This window comes from Penaeus chinensis, chromosome 35 (genome assembly GCF_019202785.1).
Source record: "Penaeus chinensis breed Huanghai No. 1 chromosome 35, ASM1920278v2, whole genome shotgun sequence".
Classification (NCBI taxonomy): domain Eukaryota; kingdom Metazoa; phylum Arthropoda; class Malacostraca; order Decapoda; family Penaeidae; genus Penaeus; species Penaeus chinensis.
In genome coordinates, this window is record NC_061853.1 from 25,926,963 (window position 1) to 25,944,408 (window position 17,446).

At 47.2% G+C, this 17,446-nt stretch overlaps 1 protein-coding gene across 1 annotated transcript; it reads right to left on the reverse strand.

The window, feature by feature from the left end:
• Positions 1-8,165: 8,165 nt before the first annotated feature.
• Positions 8,166-11,458, reverse strand: LOC125044376 (palmitoyltransferase ZDHHC11-like). The gene has a single exon (XM_047641011.1). It carries the CDS (start codon positions 10,839-10,841, stop codon positions 8,964-8,966), a length of 1,878 nt encoding a protein of 625 aa, XP_047496967.1. The 5' UTR covers positions 10,842-11,458; the 3' UTR covers positions 8,166-8,963.
• Between the last annotated feature and the right edge of the window lie 5,988 nt (positions 11,459-17,446).

The window sequence follows — 17,446 nt, forward strand, 5'->3', positions numbered from 1 at the left end:
CAATTTATTCTCTCTTCGATTAGGTAAGTATTTTAGTCCCGCGCTCCCTTAGTGACGTCACACATATGACGTCACACCTCTAGGCGTCATCCTGGAGTCATACTGTTTTCTTTTTAAAGAGAGAAAGACATGGTTAAAGTGCTTAAGAGGAGACAGGGCACAAAATGCAGATCTCGTGATTAGCTAGACAAGAGTAATTATATAAAGTACGGTCAAATAAACAAACTACTGGTTACGTAACTAGATATATATTCCTACAATATATCTGAAGAGTTAGATCGTCAAAGAGGAAAATAACTTGCAAACAGTGAGCTTTTGGCCAAGGGTAGAAGATCGATGCTATATGAGTTATTCTCAAGTCAATACGTCGCGTCAAACGAGAATATAAAAGCAAGTTGAAAAGATAGTAAATATAAAAAAAAATAGAAGCATAAAACATGCATTAAATACACGCACACGCACACGTATATGTATGTATGTATGTATGTATGTATGTATGTATGTATGTATGTATGTATGTATGTATGTATGTATGTATGTATGTATGTATGTATGTATGTATGTACGTATGTATGTATGTATGTATGTATGTATGTATGTATGTATGCATGCATGTATATATGCATATGTATGTATATATGTGTATGAATGTGTATGTGTATGTGTGTGTGTGTGTGTGTGTGTGTGTGTGTGTGTGTGTGTGTGTGTGTGTGTGTGTGTGTGTGTGTGTGTGTGTGTGTGTGTGTGTGTGTGTGTGTGTGTTATATTGAAAAGCAGAATAAATAAAAGTGAGAAGTAAAACCCACCCACCCTCCCTCTCTCTCTCTCTCTCTCTCTCTCTCTCTCTCTCTCTCTCTCTCTCTCTCTCTCTCTCTCTCTCTCTCTCTCTCTCTCTCTCTCATTCGCACACACAAACAAACATTCCCACACATAAGTAAGAAAAAAAAATGGTATCCAGCATTTTACAGCTGCTCTCTCACGGTTACAGAAATAACATATAGCACAAGGTTTCCGAATGTGACCACGGAGTGCTTGTCTGTGACGTTACAGTTCGCCAAGGGATTCAACTGCACGCCATTGCAATGAAAGTAAATTCATCTACCTGCTTAAAGCGAAGAGAGAGATATTTCTTAGCATGTCACAAGACGTAAAAGGCAGACAGGTTAAGCAAATAAAAATCATTTATTTTCAATCAAATCAAATCTTTTTCTAAATCTCCCTATCTTTGACTTAAAGAATAAAGTGGGACTGGGGAGATCTATCTCGATATATTTAAAAAGTATCTGTAAATAATTTCCCTATCAAAAATACCACGAAATAAGTCGTATAACTAGACACAATAAAACAACATATATATCATTATTTCAACAAAGTAATAATTTTCAGGTGAATCTCACCTTTTAATATGCACGACCATAGTGTGCGCCTACGTCTTTACAATTAGTTCACACTCCAAAACAAAACTTATTAAACAATCAGCAAATTTGTTGTGTGGACATTTTTTTTTACAAGTCTGTGGCACACTAAAATACATTTCATCTTTTCCTTGGCCAATTCTTGCGATTACCATAGATAAAATCATAGAAGGTACCCCTCACCACGCTATATACAATTAATGTTCATAACACCTGACGACCAAAAAGTGTTCGTTCAGAACGTGAAAGAAAACATTTATTTCCTGATATAAACTTAAGATTCCATTGCGCTTGCAACCCGGCCACATGGTAATTATCAAACAGGTGATACATCACCCAATATCGTATAATTACCTGACAAGTATCACTCATTAGACTCTTGAAACTTAAGCACAGTAGCATATCTAACGGCACTTCTTATTAGCTCAGTCTGCATCACAAACAACCCAGAGCAAAATCGAAGACTTCTTCAAGGCCAGCCATCAATATTATGTTATTCATACCTTTGGATATATCCCTGTTATGCCACGAGGCATATTACAAACCCCAGGGAGCATTTTGTCACGAGCAAACATACATACAGCCTTTGGTGAGATTCACAGATCAAATTAACCATTACGGCAAAACATATATTTCAAAAATCACATAAAACATACGTATCACAAACCTTGTATCAGCATTTGTTTGCAATTGGTTCCTTCGTGAAATCACATCTGCATCCCAATCATCGAAAAAGAAGCTTGCTGATTGGTCGAAAGTGTCTGATTGCTATGGCTCTCTTGGCCAATCAGCATACTTCCAAGAGGTGACTTCTCGAACACAGGAGGTAGACACTTCATCATAAGGCGCTACTTAAAATCCTGCATACTCACTCACTCACTCACTCTCTCTCTCTCTCTCTCTCTCTCTCTCTCTCTCTCTCTCTCTCTCTCTCTCTCTCTCTCTCTCTCTCTCTCTCTCTCTGACACACACACACACACACACACACACACGTGTAGGTCTATCACTTTACGTCAACCAATACGTCATTTTGTCGAGTCAATAACACAATTTCAACGCTGTTCGCCCTAGGGGAAACGCTACTACAAACTCGTTTTTTAACACAATCCGTCACTATCACGTTCACTAATCTTAAAGGAGACCGGATCACTGTACCCTACTAGTATCCATAATGATATCAACAATCATTATATTTACAGAACAACCTACAGCATGACTCCTCTCGTCTATTGGAATGACAGGTCTACCTCACGTCTACTTAAGAGACCAAACCCTAAGATTCTACCAGCGTATCTACCAGCATATCTACCTCACGAACGAAGCAGGCACCATCTACAATGTTATTCCTAAATTATCTAGTGATAAAGTATTGATAAGAGATAAGCGTAGGAAGTCTCGCCCAGGCCTTTACGACTGGTAGATGAAGCTGGCCATAGTAATAGTCACTGCACTGTTTCAATCATTTGTTTATCGAATATACATATATATTATATATATTTTTGTGTGTGTTTGTAACTGTGTGTATAAATGTATGTATGTATACACATGTGCATATATTTTATAAACACATACACATATAAATGTATGTTTACATATACATGTACATGTGTGTGTATATATACACATACATGTCGGGAACATCTGCTGAAGGCACAGTTCCAGGTGAACTTAAAATTGGATACTTGACAGTAACAGGGTAATGTTATAAAAGGAGAATGATCCCGCTCACATGTTTCTTCACTGGTTACAAATCACAAATCCCACCGCTGCCACCAAAACATTGACACTTATACAGAGACGGAGGTTAAACAAAAAGAGGGTCTCCAACAGGGTACCTTTGGGAGTACCTGTGTTGGGGAGGATCGTCATGTCTCAATTAAAGGATTTTGATGTGTTTGTGACGTGTACTCAGTGTATAAACGTAAAAGCGGGGACTTTCTCTTTCTTTTGGAATACCATTTTATTTAACTTATCATTAGTTCATCTGGAAAATTGACTTCATCAGAGGTTCTCTACAACATATGCGCACACACACATACACATGTATGTATATATGTATATATGTAAATATATAATAAATATGTACTTATATACACACATATACATATATACACAGTTATATATGTATACAAATATATCATACATGTATACATACATATCTATTTATACAGCTTTATGAACTTAAAAAATGCGCAAATGTGTATTTATGTATATACATACATACTTATATACATATAGATATGAAAACACACACACACACTCACACACACACACACACATACACACACACACACACTCGTGCACAGATATGCAATCATGCACATATAGACACAGATACACACACTCACATACTTCGTCTATATGCATATATGTCTGTATATATTTACATATGTGTGTGTGTGTACATAATATATGTATATGCATATGTATATGTATATATATATATTTGTATATATAATATATATATGTATATATACAAATGTGTATATATGTATATTATTTATATTTATATATATGTATATATATATATATATATATTATGTATCACAATTATCTGCTCAAGAAAATAAATCGTCCCTACTGTGGTTATCGTTGAAAAACACCGAAATGAGAGCCACACAAAATGAAACAACACGGGTCCCTACACCTATTCATTACCGTCAAAGCAAAGGACAGCTCTCCCCGAAAGTCGAGGAAGGGAAGAGCAAAGACACGCTTGCTTGCCAGGGGCCTCCAGGGGACCTCCAGGAGACCTGCGTCACCCGCGGTCCCTCAACGGAGGTCGTCTGAGAATGGCGAGACAGGTCGCCTGGACTTTAGGTCCGGCGCGACCCTCGGGGGAAATTATACAACGGTGACTCAGCAACATTACTCCCCAGTGCCCAGGGCTGAGGGAAGGGAAGGGAAGGGAAGGGAAAGGTAGAGGAGGGGCAGGAAGGGTAGAGGAGGAACAGGAAGGGTAGGGGATGGAAAGGAAGGGTAGGGGAGGGAAAGGAAGGGTAGAGGAGGGCAAGGAAGGGTAGGGGAGGGAAAGGAAGAGTAGAAGAGGGAGAGGAAAGCCAGGGAAAGTCGATGGAATGGGTATGTGAAAGAGGGGGATATGGGGATTGAAAGAGGGAGGAGGAGGGAGAATTGTACTAATCTGCAGTTACCATGAATTACCTTCTCGTCCGCCCGCGTGCCTTTGTAAAGAAGCAAACCAGGCGAAGGGAACAGGAGGGCAGGGGATGGGGAAAAAGGGCCGTTTCGAATCCAAAAGGTCAGTATAAGGTCTGTAACGTTTCGGATCGTATTGAGTCCTCCTCGGATAAATCTTCCTTGACCACTGTTTCCATCAGTATCATAACGATTTTTTATCGTCAATATTATTATTATTATTATCTGTACTATAATTATAACCATTATTAATACAAATACAATTATCATTATTATCATCATATCAACATTATCAACATAACTCTTTATCACCTCTGTTATCATCGCAATCTAATTTAGGCAATTCCACCACCTAATCACCTTGTCTAGTATTCGAGAGCGTTTCCAAGTGCCCTTTGCCCGGAGGAGGAGGAGCCGGCCCCCCCCCCCCCCTCAGGCCACTCCAGCCGGCCGAGGAGACAAAGCCAATCGAAGTGGCGAGTCTTGAGAGGCGTTCGCGAAGAGCCAGCACGAAACGAACGCACTCTTTGCGAGGGGAACTTCGGGAAGTCTGGGGAAGTTAAGGCAAATGTGCTTATTCTTCTCAAAGGCATGTGGGAATGGCTGAAAGACTGATTGAGTTTGTTGTTTTTTTTATTTTATTTTATTTGCGTATAGTATTCCTGATGGCCACAAGTAATGAGTATATCTTATGTGGTATTGTTAACGCACGTAATGCCGAGGGGTTTACCCTGTAAAAAAAAATAATGGCCAGATATATCAACAAACTAAAAAGCATTTAAGCACCCATAGTTGAAAACTTCCCTAAGAGTTCCATGGCCACTGGAATGTCAATAAACTGAAATCGCTAAAGCACCCTCGGTTGTAAATTTCCCGAACAGAAAAAAATACTTTTAACCCTTAACTTTACCTCAAACCCGTGTTTTCCGTTTCGCCCAAGAATTCAACCCCGACCCTCGAAACGCGATCATATTGACTTTCCTCTTTCGTTTCCGTGAATTCCCCATCAAACGACCCTTCCTCGACGCGCCTTAAAATATTCGCCCTAACCTGCAGGGCCTCGGGGATACCCTCCTTCTAAAGGTTTACACCCTGACGGAAAAATCAGAAGATCCCTCCGTTTGCATATTCAGAGTGTGAAGCGTGTGGCAGTGTTGACGCATGATATGATGTCGCGCTCTGGTTTCCCGCCGAAAACCCAGTGGCCTCCGATTCCTCTTGCCTGGCTTCGTTCGTACCTTTGACAAAAACGGCGTTCATTGCTTTCTCTTCGGATTTTTTTGTTTAGGGGGTTGGTCAGGACAGCGAACGCACACTATTTAGTTCTGGTTCTGTTTCTCTTTTATGGATATTAGTTTCCTATCCCGAAAGAATCAGAGGGGAAATATGACGAGCTGCGCCTTGCAATAAACTCATGCAACTAGGACACGGAAATCTTTTCATCAGAATGGCAATGGACCAGTATTTCCGTAGGTCATATTTTCATTCTGTTTTTCTTTTTCTTTTCTTTTTATATAACATTTGACAAAACTAGCACTCATATTCTATTGCCATCTCTAATCGCTTCCACCTCCTTTTACTTAACTTACGCTAACCAGGCGAAATGTTAAAACCGTATCTATTTATCAACAAAACAATGACAACGAGAGAGATTTTTGGCACTTCCACTCCAATGTTGCTATTCTCATTTTGCCTAGAAGGACACCTACACTATGATTACGTGCGTCTTGTATCAATACACTGGACTGCATGGTGACAGTATGAACTGTAGTTACATGTACGATGAAGACTATGTGGTGTATATATTGAATATGAAAATATCAGTTTGAATATTCATCTCATATCAAAAAATTATAATCTCTTAACTTGCAATAATCTCAAAAGTATATCTCGTCTCTTATTATTTTCCATTCGGCAAAGTGAACTATATTTTTTTTTTCAAATACTTCTAACTGAAGCTGGATAGGGAGAGAGAGAGTGCAACGTTTACATGTGGTTAACTTTTCATTTGTTTCCTTTTCTTTCGTTCTGTTAGACCGTACCAGGTGTCAACATCTCTAAGCACATAAATCCTCGGAACACACAGCTTCCACGACTCTCAATGGAGGCGAAATTCGTCAACATATATATAAAAAGAGATTAACTTGGCGATCCTTGGGTGCCTCCTTACAGCATCACGCCCCTCTCCCGCCGAATTTCTAGAGACAGGCCACGCCCCTCGGAGGTCGGGAAGGGCTCAACCACACAAATGGAGCTCAACCACACAAGCACGACCTTGGTCCATCCTCCAGGAAAGTTCGCCAAACTGACCCGTCTTCCAAAACTTCTCAAGTTCTCGAAAGGCGAGGATCAAGATGCAGGGAAAGGGGGGGGAGGAGAGGGAGAGGGAGAGGGAGAGGGAAAGAGAGAGAGAGAGAGAGAGAGAGAGAGAGAGAGAGAGAGAGAGAGAGAGAGAGAGAGAGAGAGAGAGAGAGAGAGAGAGAGAGAGAGAGAGAGAGAGAGAGAGAGAGAGAGAGATGCAAGGGAGATGGAAATGAAGGCGAGCAGAAGGGGGGGGGGGGGAAGAGAGGAGTTGGGGTGAACTGAAAAAAAGAGGGGGGGGGAGGGAAATAGCATGAGAGGAAGGTAGGAGAAGGGAGTAAGACACCTTAGTGAAGAATTTTAAAAAGAGAGACAAAAAAAAAAAAAAAAAAAAAAAAAAAAAGATTCCCGCGAAGCCTGGACGAGAACGAACGAGGAAAAAAAGGAAAAGAAGAGTGTGGCACAAAAAGACGAAGACGCAGAAGAAGAAGAAAGAGGAGGAGGAGGAGGAGGAGGAGGAGGAGGAGACGAGGAGTAAAGAAGCCTCTGGGAATAAGATGAAAGGCAGACTACCGGGCTGTACTGGTGCCTCTACAGATATGGATAGATAGGAGCGCATCGAGGGAGCAAAGAGAGAGCGAGACACCGATGGTTCTAGAACTCGACGACAGGCGGCGACACCTAGCAGGAGACAGGCTCGAGAGAAGAAGGAAATGGGGGTGGAGGGGGAAGAAGGAGAGAAACGAGAGAGAGAAAACAAGACGAGTGAAGATAATGACGGTGACATTCACTACGAGAAGTGAAGCTACACGAAAGTTTGGCAGGTTATTTGAGGAAGACGATGATCAGGTCCAATGAAACGTCCTTATGACACTGCGCAGGATCCTATAAGGAATAAGGATGACAGGACAACTACAGGGATTGCCAGGCTCAAGGATATGCTACTGCTCTATTCTAATGAAAAGGACAATAATCAAGAAAAAAATAACAGAAAATAACGACTTTAACAGTAACAACAATACTAATAGGTAACGATAACTTGTAGCAGTAGCGATAATAAAGAGTAATAACAATAATAATAATAATAATAATAATAATAATAATAATAAAGAGTAACAATAATAATAATAATAATAATAATAATAATAATAATGATAATGATAATAATAATAATAATAATATTATCATTATGACGATAAAGTCATAATGGTAATAATAATAATAATAATAATAATAATAATAATAATAATAATAATAATAGTAACATACATGAAAGTTCCAATAACCTAGTAAGCAAAGGTGGATAATGAACAATTAGAGTTAGGTGTATGTTGGTAAACATGTGTGTCAAACTACAGTCGGGTTTGGTGAACAGAGTAGAAAGAGCTACAGGTCAAATTGGGGATTCGGAAAGGGTCAAAGCAGGTTCAGCTATAGGTCAAGGTGGGGATCTATTAAGGGTCAAAGCGAGGTCACCTTAATGTCTAGATTAAGGTAGGGGTTAGCTACAGTTCAAGACAGAATCCGAAAAAGTTCGAAGCAGGGGGTCAGCTACAGGTCAAGATAGGGCGGGGTCAACTACAGGGTAAGACAGGGCAGGGTCAGCTATAGGCCGAGGTCAACTATAAGTTAAGACAGGATTCAATAGGAGTCGAAGCAGGGTCAGCTACAGGTCAAAACAGGATCAAGAAGGGGTCAAAGCCGGGGGTCAGCTACAGGTCAAGACAGGGCGGGGTCAGCTACAGGTCAAGACGGGGTCAGAATGGACTGAGGGTTTGTGGCGGGGCGGAGGGAGCGTTGGCACGATAATGGCTGGCTGCTACACTCTACGTCGTCGATATATTGCTCTCTGAACAGCTACTTCTTTGCCATTGGCTACCTACAGTATCATTACTTCACATCCTAAATACACAATTCATCCTATTATGTAACCCCGAATATCAGAAATAAACGCGCATTACCATCATCACAATATTAACAATATTTCTCTGATATAAAAGGCATCTGTCCATATAAATAGTGGCAGAGCATGTGAGCAAGATTACGGTGTGGGCGGTTGCCGGTCCTGGCGGGCGTGGGCGCGGGCGGACCCTACATGTGTAGTTCCACGTGGGCCACCGTGCCGTTGGTACGCGGGGCGGAACCGCTGTTACACGCCCTCGACCCCAGCATGTTGCAGTTGGGGTCCTGGGGCCCGACGTACACGCCGCCGTGCGCCCCCACCTCCTTCAGCAACTTGGTATTGGCACTAGACACTGGCGGCGGCGTCCTGCTGTAGCCATTGGTGGTCTCGCCGATGTTACCGTTCATCTTCACTCGACTGACAATACTGTGGCCGTTGGCACGTCTCGTCACGTCGGCGCCGCCCGCCAGCGGACTCACCTTCGTGGGCGTGTGCGGCCCGCGCACGGGGCTCGGCCGCGGACTGCGGGAGGGCGTGTGAACGGGGGTTTGGGCGGGACTGGCGGCCGGACTCGGGGACGCACTCGATTGTTCGCGCACCGCCCGCACCGTGGGCGGGCTGGGCGCTATCTGGTCGCACTCCTTGATGGGCGACAAATGTGGCGCTATGCTGGAGCGCAGTCTTCGACGAGACGGTCGCGGCCGCGGCAGCGCCACCACGCGCACCTCGACGTCCTCGTCCACCGTGAATTCGCTGACCGCGGTCGACACCGCCCGGCTCAGGGTCCTCAACTGCGCCCTGGCGCGCCCCACCTGGATCTGGGGCAGCTGTGGCACACTGGAGGCCCTCGTCGGAGGCGTTCTGGGGGCGGTGTTGGTGGGGGACGCCATGGCCGAGCAGCCCCGCCCGCCGCTCTGCTGGATACGCGAGCTGTGGTTTAGGAGCTGGTTCTTGGAGGCCGACGGCGAGCGGCTGTCGTCCGAGGGCGTGGTGGGTGAGAGGCCGGGCGTGGTGGATGTGGAAGACCGGGGGGAGCGGGCCGTGGTGGTGGAGGTGCTGAGGGAGTCCACGGATATCGTGGATAGGAGGTTGGTGTCCGTGGTGGAGGAGGGCGTGATCTGGTTGTTGGCGGGCACGCGCTTCACCGCCCACCCGCACACGGCGCCCTCGCGCTCCGTGCCGCCGTCACGCCCATACGTGCTGAAGGAGTGGGCGGAGGTCGAGCCCCGGAGGTGATGCCCCCGGATGTACTCGTAGGTGGTGAAGCCCAGGCATATGATGTAAGCGTGGAAGGCGGCCAGGTGGACGAGCAGGACCTCGGCCACCAACGCCACTGAGAACAGCGTGGACAGGAGGCCGATGAAGGCCCCGTCGTAGACCAAAGCACCGAAGATGGAGAAGTGGCAGTAGGGCGCGCCCTCCGAGCACGTGAGCGAGGCCTCGTCCTCCACCTCCTCCACGGGGAGCGGGGCCACCTCGGGGCGCGGGGATTCCCATGGCGCCAGGTATTCCCGCTTGAAGTAGTAGAGCACGATCTCGGCGAGGCAGGTAGCCATGACCAGCAGACACGAGAGGATGGCCGTGATGACGCACGCCAGGAACACGCGGTAGTTGCGGCGGCCCACGCAGTGGTTCAGCCACTTGCAGTGGTGATCAAACACATCCACGCACTTGTTGCAAGCGCTGCAGTGTTTAGTCCGACTAGAAGATATGGTTATATTACACAGATGGCAGCGTCCATTTTCTATGACGTGCGAATGCACATTTCTATCGAATTCGGGCACCTGCTGCCTGTCCTTGCGGGCGCGCAGCTGCGTGTCGGCGGGGTCCAGCGCCAGCGCCACGATGTGCGTTAGGATGTGGGCGGCGAACACCATGCCCGTCACGACGGCGAGGGGCGTGGCGAGGCGCGAGTGGAGGGCGGGGAGGACGGCGCCGTACATGAGGGAGGTAAAGGCGGCCATCACCAGCCACGCGAGCACCTGCTGCGGGTGTAGTGGCAGCTGGAGGCCGTGCACGCGGCGCACGCGGCGCGGGCCCGACCACCACGGCCGCCCGTCACCCATCGCACACCACCATCATCACCGCCCCCTCCCCGCCGCGCCCTTCTCGCGCCCACACCCCAAGCGCAGCCCAGAGCCTCTCAGGTCGGCCCCTTTGGCCCTGGGGGACGCCTGCGGCATATAGCTGCGACGAGGACTTCACGCGCGGCACTCACTCACCGGGCCTGCACGGCCGCACGCGGCACTCGCTCACACCCGCTTCCTGCCCGCTGGGGCCTGGCTCGCACGCCCGCGCACCCGGCCGCAGCACCGCGCTCGACGCGACACACGAGGCACCCGGGGTCACACCATGGTGTGCGGTGGGCGGACACTCGCGGGCGGGCGACGCAAGCAGCCACCAGCGGCTCGACGCCCGCACAGGGCCAGCGGCGGCGTCCTCGGGCGAGGGGCGCCTTCGTTGCCGCCTTGGTAGGCAAGATTTCTCCTGTTGTGATATCCGTTCTCGCGACTACACTCTGACGCTTTGTTCTTTCCAACAACGCTTGGCAATCGTCTCTCTTTTAATGCAACCTGCAAAAGCCTGTAAGAAACAAATTCACTTATGGCATCATATATAATACAGTTTAATAGGTGTAAGAGCACCCTCCCGAAATCTGTAGGCGAGATATTTCAGATTTCAGCTCCTGGAGGAGAAAGTGTCACTGAACCCTCTTGCGCCGCTTCCATAAGACACGAACATGCGAATTCACGCAACCTGCAAGAGGAGTGCAACAATGCTGCTGCAACTCGAGTTCTGTCTTGGTATCACAAGGAGTGACTATTCAGTCTAACTAAATATCTAATTTTCCCCATTTACCTAAATCATAAATCCACTTAAATCACAAAATTACTCAGTTTACACATACCATTAAATTCCATATTTACAACATACTGATGCCCTGCATCACACCACACGTGATGCTTGTGTGTGCGTTTGCGTGTGCTTAGCCAAGACAACCAAACCTTTATGTGAGTGTCCAAAGAAAGACAAAACAGACACATCGCATTACTGACCCCCCCCCCAACCCCCCCCCCCCAAAAAAAAAAAAAAACAACAGACCAAACAGTCTTTCTCTCCCTTCTTCGCCTGCCTCCAATTACAACGGATTAAAGCAAGCAACGCGACGCAAGCAAACCGGCCTCAAAAGAATGCCAACGCGACAAGAAACGGGAATTAGAGGGATATAAAGAACCAGATGAACCACGCTCCCCAAGGTGCATCAGACCGCAGAGCAAAAACGGATCGTGCAGTTTCACATTTTCGTAAGTAATATCACGCATGAATAATCAATTGCTATCATTTTACTTGAAATCATGCTAATAAAATCATTAGCAAAAATAGATTGTGTAGTTTCACATTTTCGTAAGTAATATTACTCATCTCTTTCGAATCCTCCTTCCACTGTTATCAAATATTATCAATTGCTATCATTTTACTTGAAATTATAATTTAATAATCAATGTGTAAATGAGACGCATTGTACTTGATTTTGCTGATAATAATGAAGGCAAAATCAATGATAGTGACATATAATAATAGTAAGATGATGGTGATGTTATATTATAATAAGGTTGATGATGATGATAATGATAATGATAATGATAATGATGATGATGATGATGATGATGATGATGATGATGATGATGATGATGATGATGATGATGATGATGATGATGATGATGATGATGATGATAATTGATAGGTGAAGAAGATGATAATCATGATGATGAAGATGAAGATGAAGATGAAGACGATAAAGATAAAGATGAAGAGGGTGTAAATAATAACAATAGCACAAGCAACAACCGAGCCGGCGCAGGGCGAGGGAGGGAGAGCGGCCGCTGTAGCAGGTGCACCGTTAAGAGCGCGGGCCTTGTTCTCCTAATCGCTGGGACGTCGAACGCACGCCGCTTCTCCGCCTTCGGATTATGCTCATTTGTCTCTCGCCTGTTGGTTTTGTTTCCCTCTTTTTCCCCCTCTCCCTCCCTTTTCCCCTCTCCTTCTCCTCTCTTCTCCCCCTCTTCTCCTCCTTTTCACTTCCCCCTCCCCTTCGTTCTATCCCTCCCTTGCACTCTCCCTTTCTGGTCTCTCTTTCCCTTTCCTATTCTCCTCTCCTTCACTCTCATTCCATTTTCTCTCTCTCCTTCTCCTTCTCCTCCTTTTCACTCTCCCCTTCTGTTCTCTCCCTCCCTTTTCTCTTCTCTTTTTCACTCTCCCTCCTCTTCCTCTTCTCTTCCTTTTCGTTCTCTCTCTCCCCTTCCTCTTCTCCTTTTCAATCTCCCTTTCCTTTCTCTCCCTCCCCTTTATCTTCTCTTCCCTTCTCTTTCGTTCTCTCCCTCTCCTTCCTCTTCCCCTCCCTTTTCGTTCTATCCCTCCCCTTCCTCTTCTTTTTATTCTCCCTTTCTTTTTCTCCCTCCCCTTCCTCGCCTGTCCGAATGCGTAGCCAAGGCGCTCATTTACATGAAAACCGCCACATTTAGGGGGTATAATGCGGGTCAAACGTGATAGGAACGACTGCGGATTCCAGGTTTCGCTCGGAGTTTCGCACGATGCGGTGGGGGGGCAGGTGGGGGAGGGGGGTAAACGTTTATTATGAAAAACAACATAATTTTCTCTCCTTTTTCTTTTTCTTTTCTGTTTTTTTTTTTTTTTTTTGTTCCTGAATATAGGTCGGTCTCTCTCTCTCTCTCTCTCTCTCTCTCTCTCTCTCTCTCTCTCTCTCTCTCTCTCTCTCTCTCTCTCTCTCTCTCTCTCTCTCTCTCTCTGTCCTCATCCCTCTCCCTCTCCCTCTCCTTTCGTTCCTATCCTGCCTCCCTGCCTCCCTACGTACCTACCTTCTTCCCCTTAACCCTCTTCTCCCTACCCCCTCCTCTTCCTGCTCCTTCCCATTCTCTCCCCACACAATAAAACATTAGTCACAAAGGCAGACGAAACAGAGAGCCCACATCAAGCACAATGACACCGCCCCTGTCCCTCCCCTTCTCCCTCTCCCTTTCTCCTTGACCCTCTCCCTCTCCCTCTCGGGCAACATACCAAAACATTTATTCATTAATACGCGTCAGTTACACGTAATACCAGCCCTCCAGTCCGCACCTGGTTCCCGCCGACGCCATTTCGCCAAAGAGCCTCGGCCGCTTCACTCGTAAATCAACTTACCGTCGATTTTACATCTGGCCGTGTCCGCGGCGCTTCTCGCTAATGACGCCAGCACGAAACGCGGCCGGAGGGAGGCTTCGTCTCAGGGGGAGGGAGGGGAGGGGAAGGTACGAAGGGAGGGGGAAGGGGGGGGGGGGAGATTGGGGGGAAAAGAGAGGATGGGTTAAAGGGAGGGAGGAGGAAGAGCGGAGGGGGGGGGGGAGAAGAGTGGGGGGAAATGGAGAAAAGAGGGGAAAGGCATGGGGAAGGGTGGGGGAAAGTGAGGGAGGAGGAATGGTGGAGGGAAAGGATGGAGGAAAGAGAAGTTGAGGGAAGAAAATGGGGAAGTGTGGGGGGGGGGGGAGAACGGAGTATTGGGAGGAAGGGGGATGGGAAGGAAGAAGATGGTGAGGAAAAAGGGAGAGATGAGGAATGGTGGGGGGAAAGGAATGAGGGAGAGAGAGGGTGGGGGAAGAATTGGAGGAAATGAAGGGGAAGGGACAAGGAATAATTGAGAATCGAGGGGGGGAAAGGGGAATAGAGGAGTGAGAATTGGGAAGGGAGGATAAAGAGTGGGGGAAAGGGAGAGAAGGGGATGGTTAAGGAAAGAGATGAGGAAAAGGGTGATAAAGGAGAAAAGAAAAGAAAGGGGAAATGAAATAGGAGGAGAAAGGAGAAGAGAGAGAAGATGATTAAGGAATAGAACGGTAGGAGGAGAAGGGACACGGAGGGAGAAGGAAGGGGAAGTAAATGAAGGGGAGGAGGAGGAGGAAGGGAGAATGCAGCGAAGGGAGAGGCGGAGAAGGGAAGGGGAAGGGAGAGGAAAGAGGGGAAAGGAGAGACATGCTCACCCCCTTCCTCATTCTCTCCCTTTCTCCATTCCCTTTCTTCATTCCCCCACTTTCTCCATTCCCTTTCTTCATACTACCCCTTTCTCCATTTTCACCCTTTCTCTTCCCTTCCTCCTCTCCTCCTTTTTTTTTTCTTCTCCTTCCACCTTTTCCCCTCTCCTCCCCTTTCCCCTCACCCACCCCGTTTCCCACCAACCCGCCCACTTTCCCCTCCATCATTCCCGCGTAATGAACCTCCTCGCCGCCCGCACCGCACATCGCCCTTGATCGAATGGCTCCTTCCCCCCTCCCCCCGCACGCCCTCACGCCCCCGCCCGCACCCTAATCAGCAGCGTGGGTGGGCGTGAAGTGACGTCCTTCCTCCCCCGAATAACCCTTTGTCGGTGAATTCGCGAGGAAAGAAGTATAGCCTCGTTTCCGCTCCCTCGCCCGCTCCGTAAAGTCTTCTCGCCGCTTGAATAAGCAACTGATTAATTGTACAATGAATTTAATTACAAATAATGATGGTTAGGATGATGATGATATATTAAATAATGATAATAGTGATGGTGGTGATGGTGATGATGGTGGTGGTAATGATAACACGCACACACACACACACACACACACACACACACACACACACACGCACACACACACGCACACGCACACGCAAACGTTCACGCTCGCGCACACGTTCACGCTCGCGCACATGCACACGCACACGCACACACACACATACACACACACCACACGCACACGCACACGTTCAAGTTCACGCTCGCACACGCACATGCATACGCACACACACACACACACTCCGACACTGGGAGATGCACTACATCTGGGACGCCCACGGAAATGAGGGCTGGTCACAGGGAGGAAATGTTGGTGGTGGTGAATGGTGGTGAGTGGTTGGTGGGACTGATTGATATTGATATTGATGATGATGATGATGATGATGATGATGATGATGATGATGACTGATGATGATGATGATGATGATGATGATGATGATGCTATTTCTCGGCACCCCCCCCCTCCCCTCTCCTCTCTCCTCCGCTCCCTCCCTCTCTTTCTCCAACCCCCCCCTCCCCAATTATCCCCTCCACCCTCCTCCAATCCCCTCTTCCCACCTCCTCCCCCTGTACCCCTATCCCAAATCCCCTCTCTTCCCCCTCCTCCCCACTCCCCTTCCTCCCTACCCCACGATAACAATCCTCACCCATCCCCCCCCCCCCACCACCACCAAGGCTTCAAGTGTCTCTGGTAATTTTTTTTAAAGTGGATGCTCGTCTCCGTAGGTACAGGAAAAGGCGTATAATCTGGGGCATTTAAATTCCCCTTCCGTTCGCTTCGGAAGCTCTTAATGGCAGTCTGTTGGGGAGGGAGGGGAGGGGGAGGGGAGGAGGACTTGGTAGGGGTAAGGGGTTAAAGGGGTAGGGTACCTGGCTGTTTCTTCTTTTGCAACGGTAAGTATTTCTATTCTTATTTTTTTCTATCTCCCTCCCTCACTTTTTTTTTTTTTTTTTTTTTTTTTTTACTGCAATAACGGTTACGCTACAGCAAAACGGGAAACGAGAATTCCCCAACAAACACACGGCTTTTAAACATATTGGATTTCCAACGCACACACACACAAAAGTGCGTCATGCTATCAATCTTCGTGAGATACTTTCAGCAAATTAAACAGATCCGAAGTAATGTCTTCTATAACAACGCAACATGCTTTTATTAATACCAGTTACAAAAAAACACAATACATATATATATATATATATATATATATATATATATATAGGGAGGGAGGGACGGAGGGAGGGGAGGGAGGGAGGGAAGGAGGGAAGGAGGGGGGAAGAGAGAGAGAGAGAGAGAGAGAGAGAGAGAGAGAGAGAGAGAGAGAGAGAGAGAGAGAGAGAGAGAGAGAGAGAGAGAGAGAGAGAGAGAGAGGGAGAGAGGGAGAGAGGGAGAGAGGGAGAGAGGGAGAGAGGGAGAGAGAGAGAGAGAGAGAGGGAGAGAGGGAGAGAGGGAGAGAGAGAGAGAGAGAGGGAGAGAGGAGAGGGAAAGAGGGAGAGGGAGAGGGAGAGAGAGAGAGAGAGAGAGAGACGGAGAGAGAGAGAGAGAGAGAGAGAGGAGAGGAGAGAGAGAGGGGGAGAGGGAGAGAGAGAGGGAGAGAGAGAGGGGAGGGAGAGAGAGAGGGAGGGAGAGAGAGAGGAGAGAGAGAGGGAGAGAGAGGAGAGAGGGAGAGGAGAGGGAGAGAGGAGAGAGAGAGAGGAGAGAGAGAGAGATCGAGGAGTGAGAGAGAGAGAGGGCTAGATGAGAGAGAGAGAGAGAGAGGGGGAGAGGGAGAGAGGGAGGGCGAGAGGGAGAGAGAGAGGGGGGAGTAGGGAGAGAGAGAGGGAGAGGAGGGGAGGAGGGGAGTGGGAGAGGGAGAGGGAGAGGGAGAGGGAGAGAGGGATGAGAGAGAGAGAAGAAGGGAGGGAGGTGAGAGAGAGAGGAGCGAGAGAGAGACGAGAGATGGAGAGAGGAGAGAGATGAGCGAGGAGGAGGAGAGGAGAGAGAGAGAGAGAGAGGAGACGGAAAGACCCGGCCACATCCATACAAACTCCAAACGAACACTTATTAAAATTTGCGGAAGCAGCAGATACCTTCTTCCATCTCTT

Excerpts from the sequence above, each read along its gene's own strand:
- LOC125044376 (XM_047641011.1), bottom strand. The coding sequence starts at position 10,841 with ATGGGTGACGGGCGGCCGTGGTGGTCGGGCCCGCGCCGCGTGCGCCGC.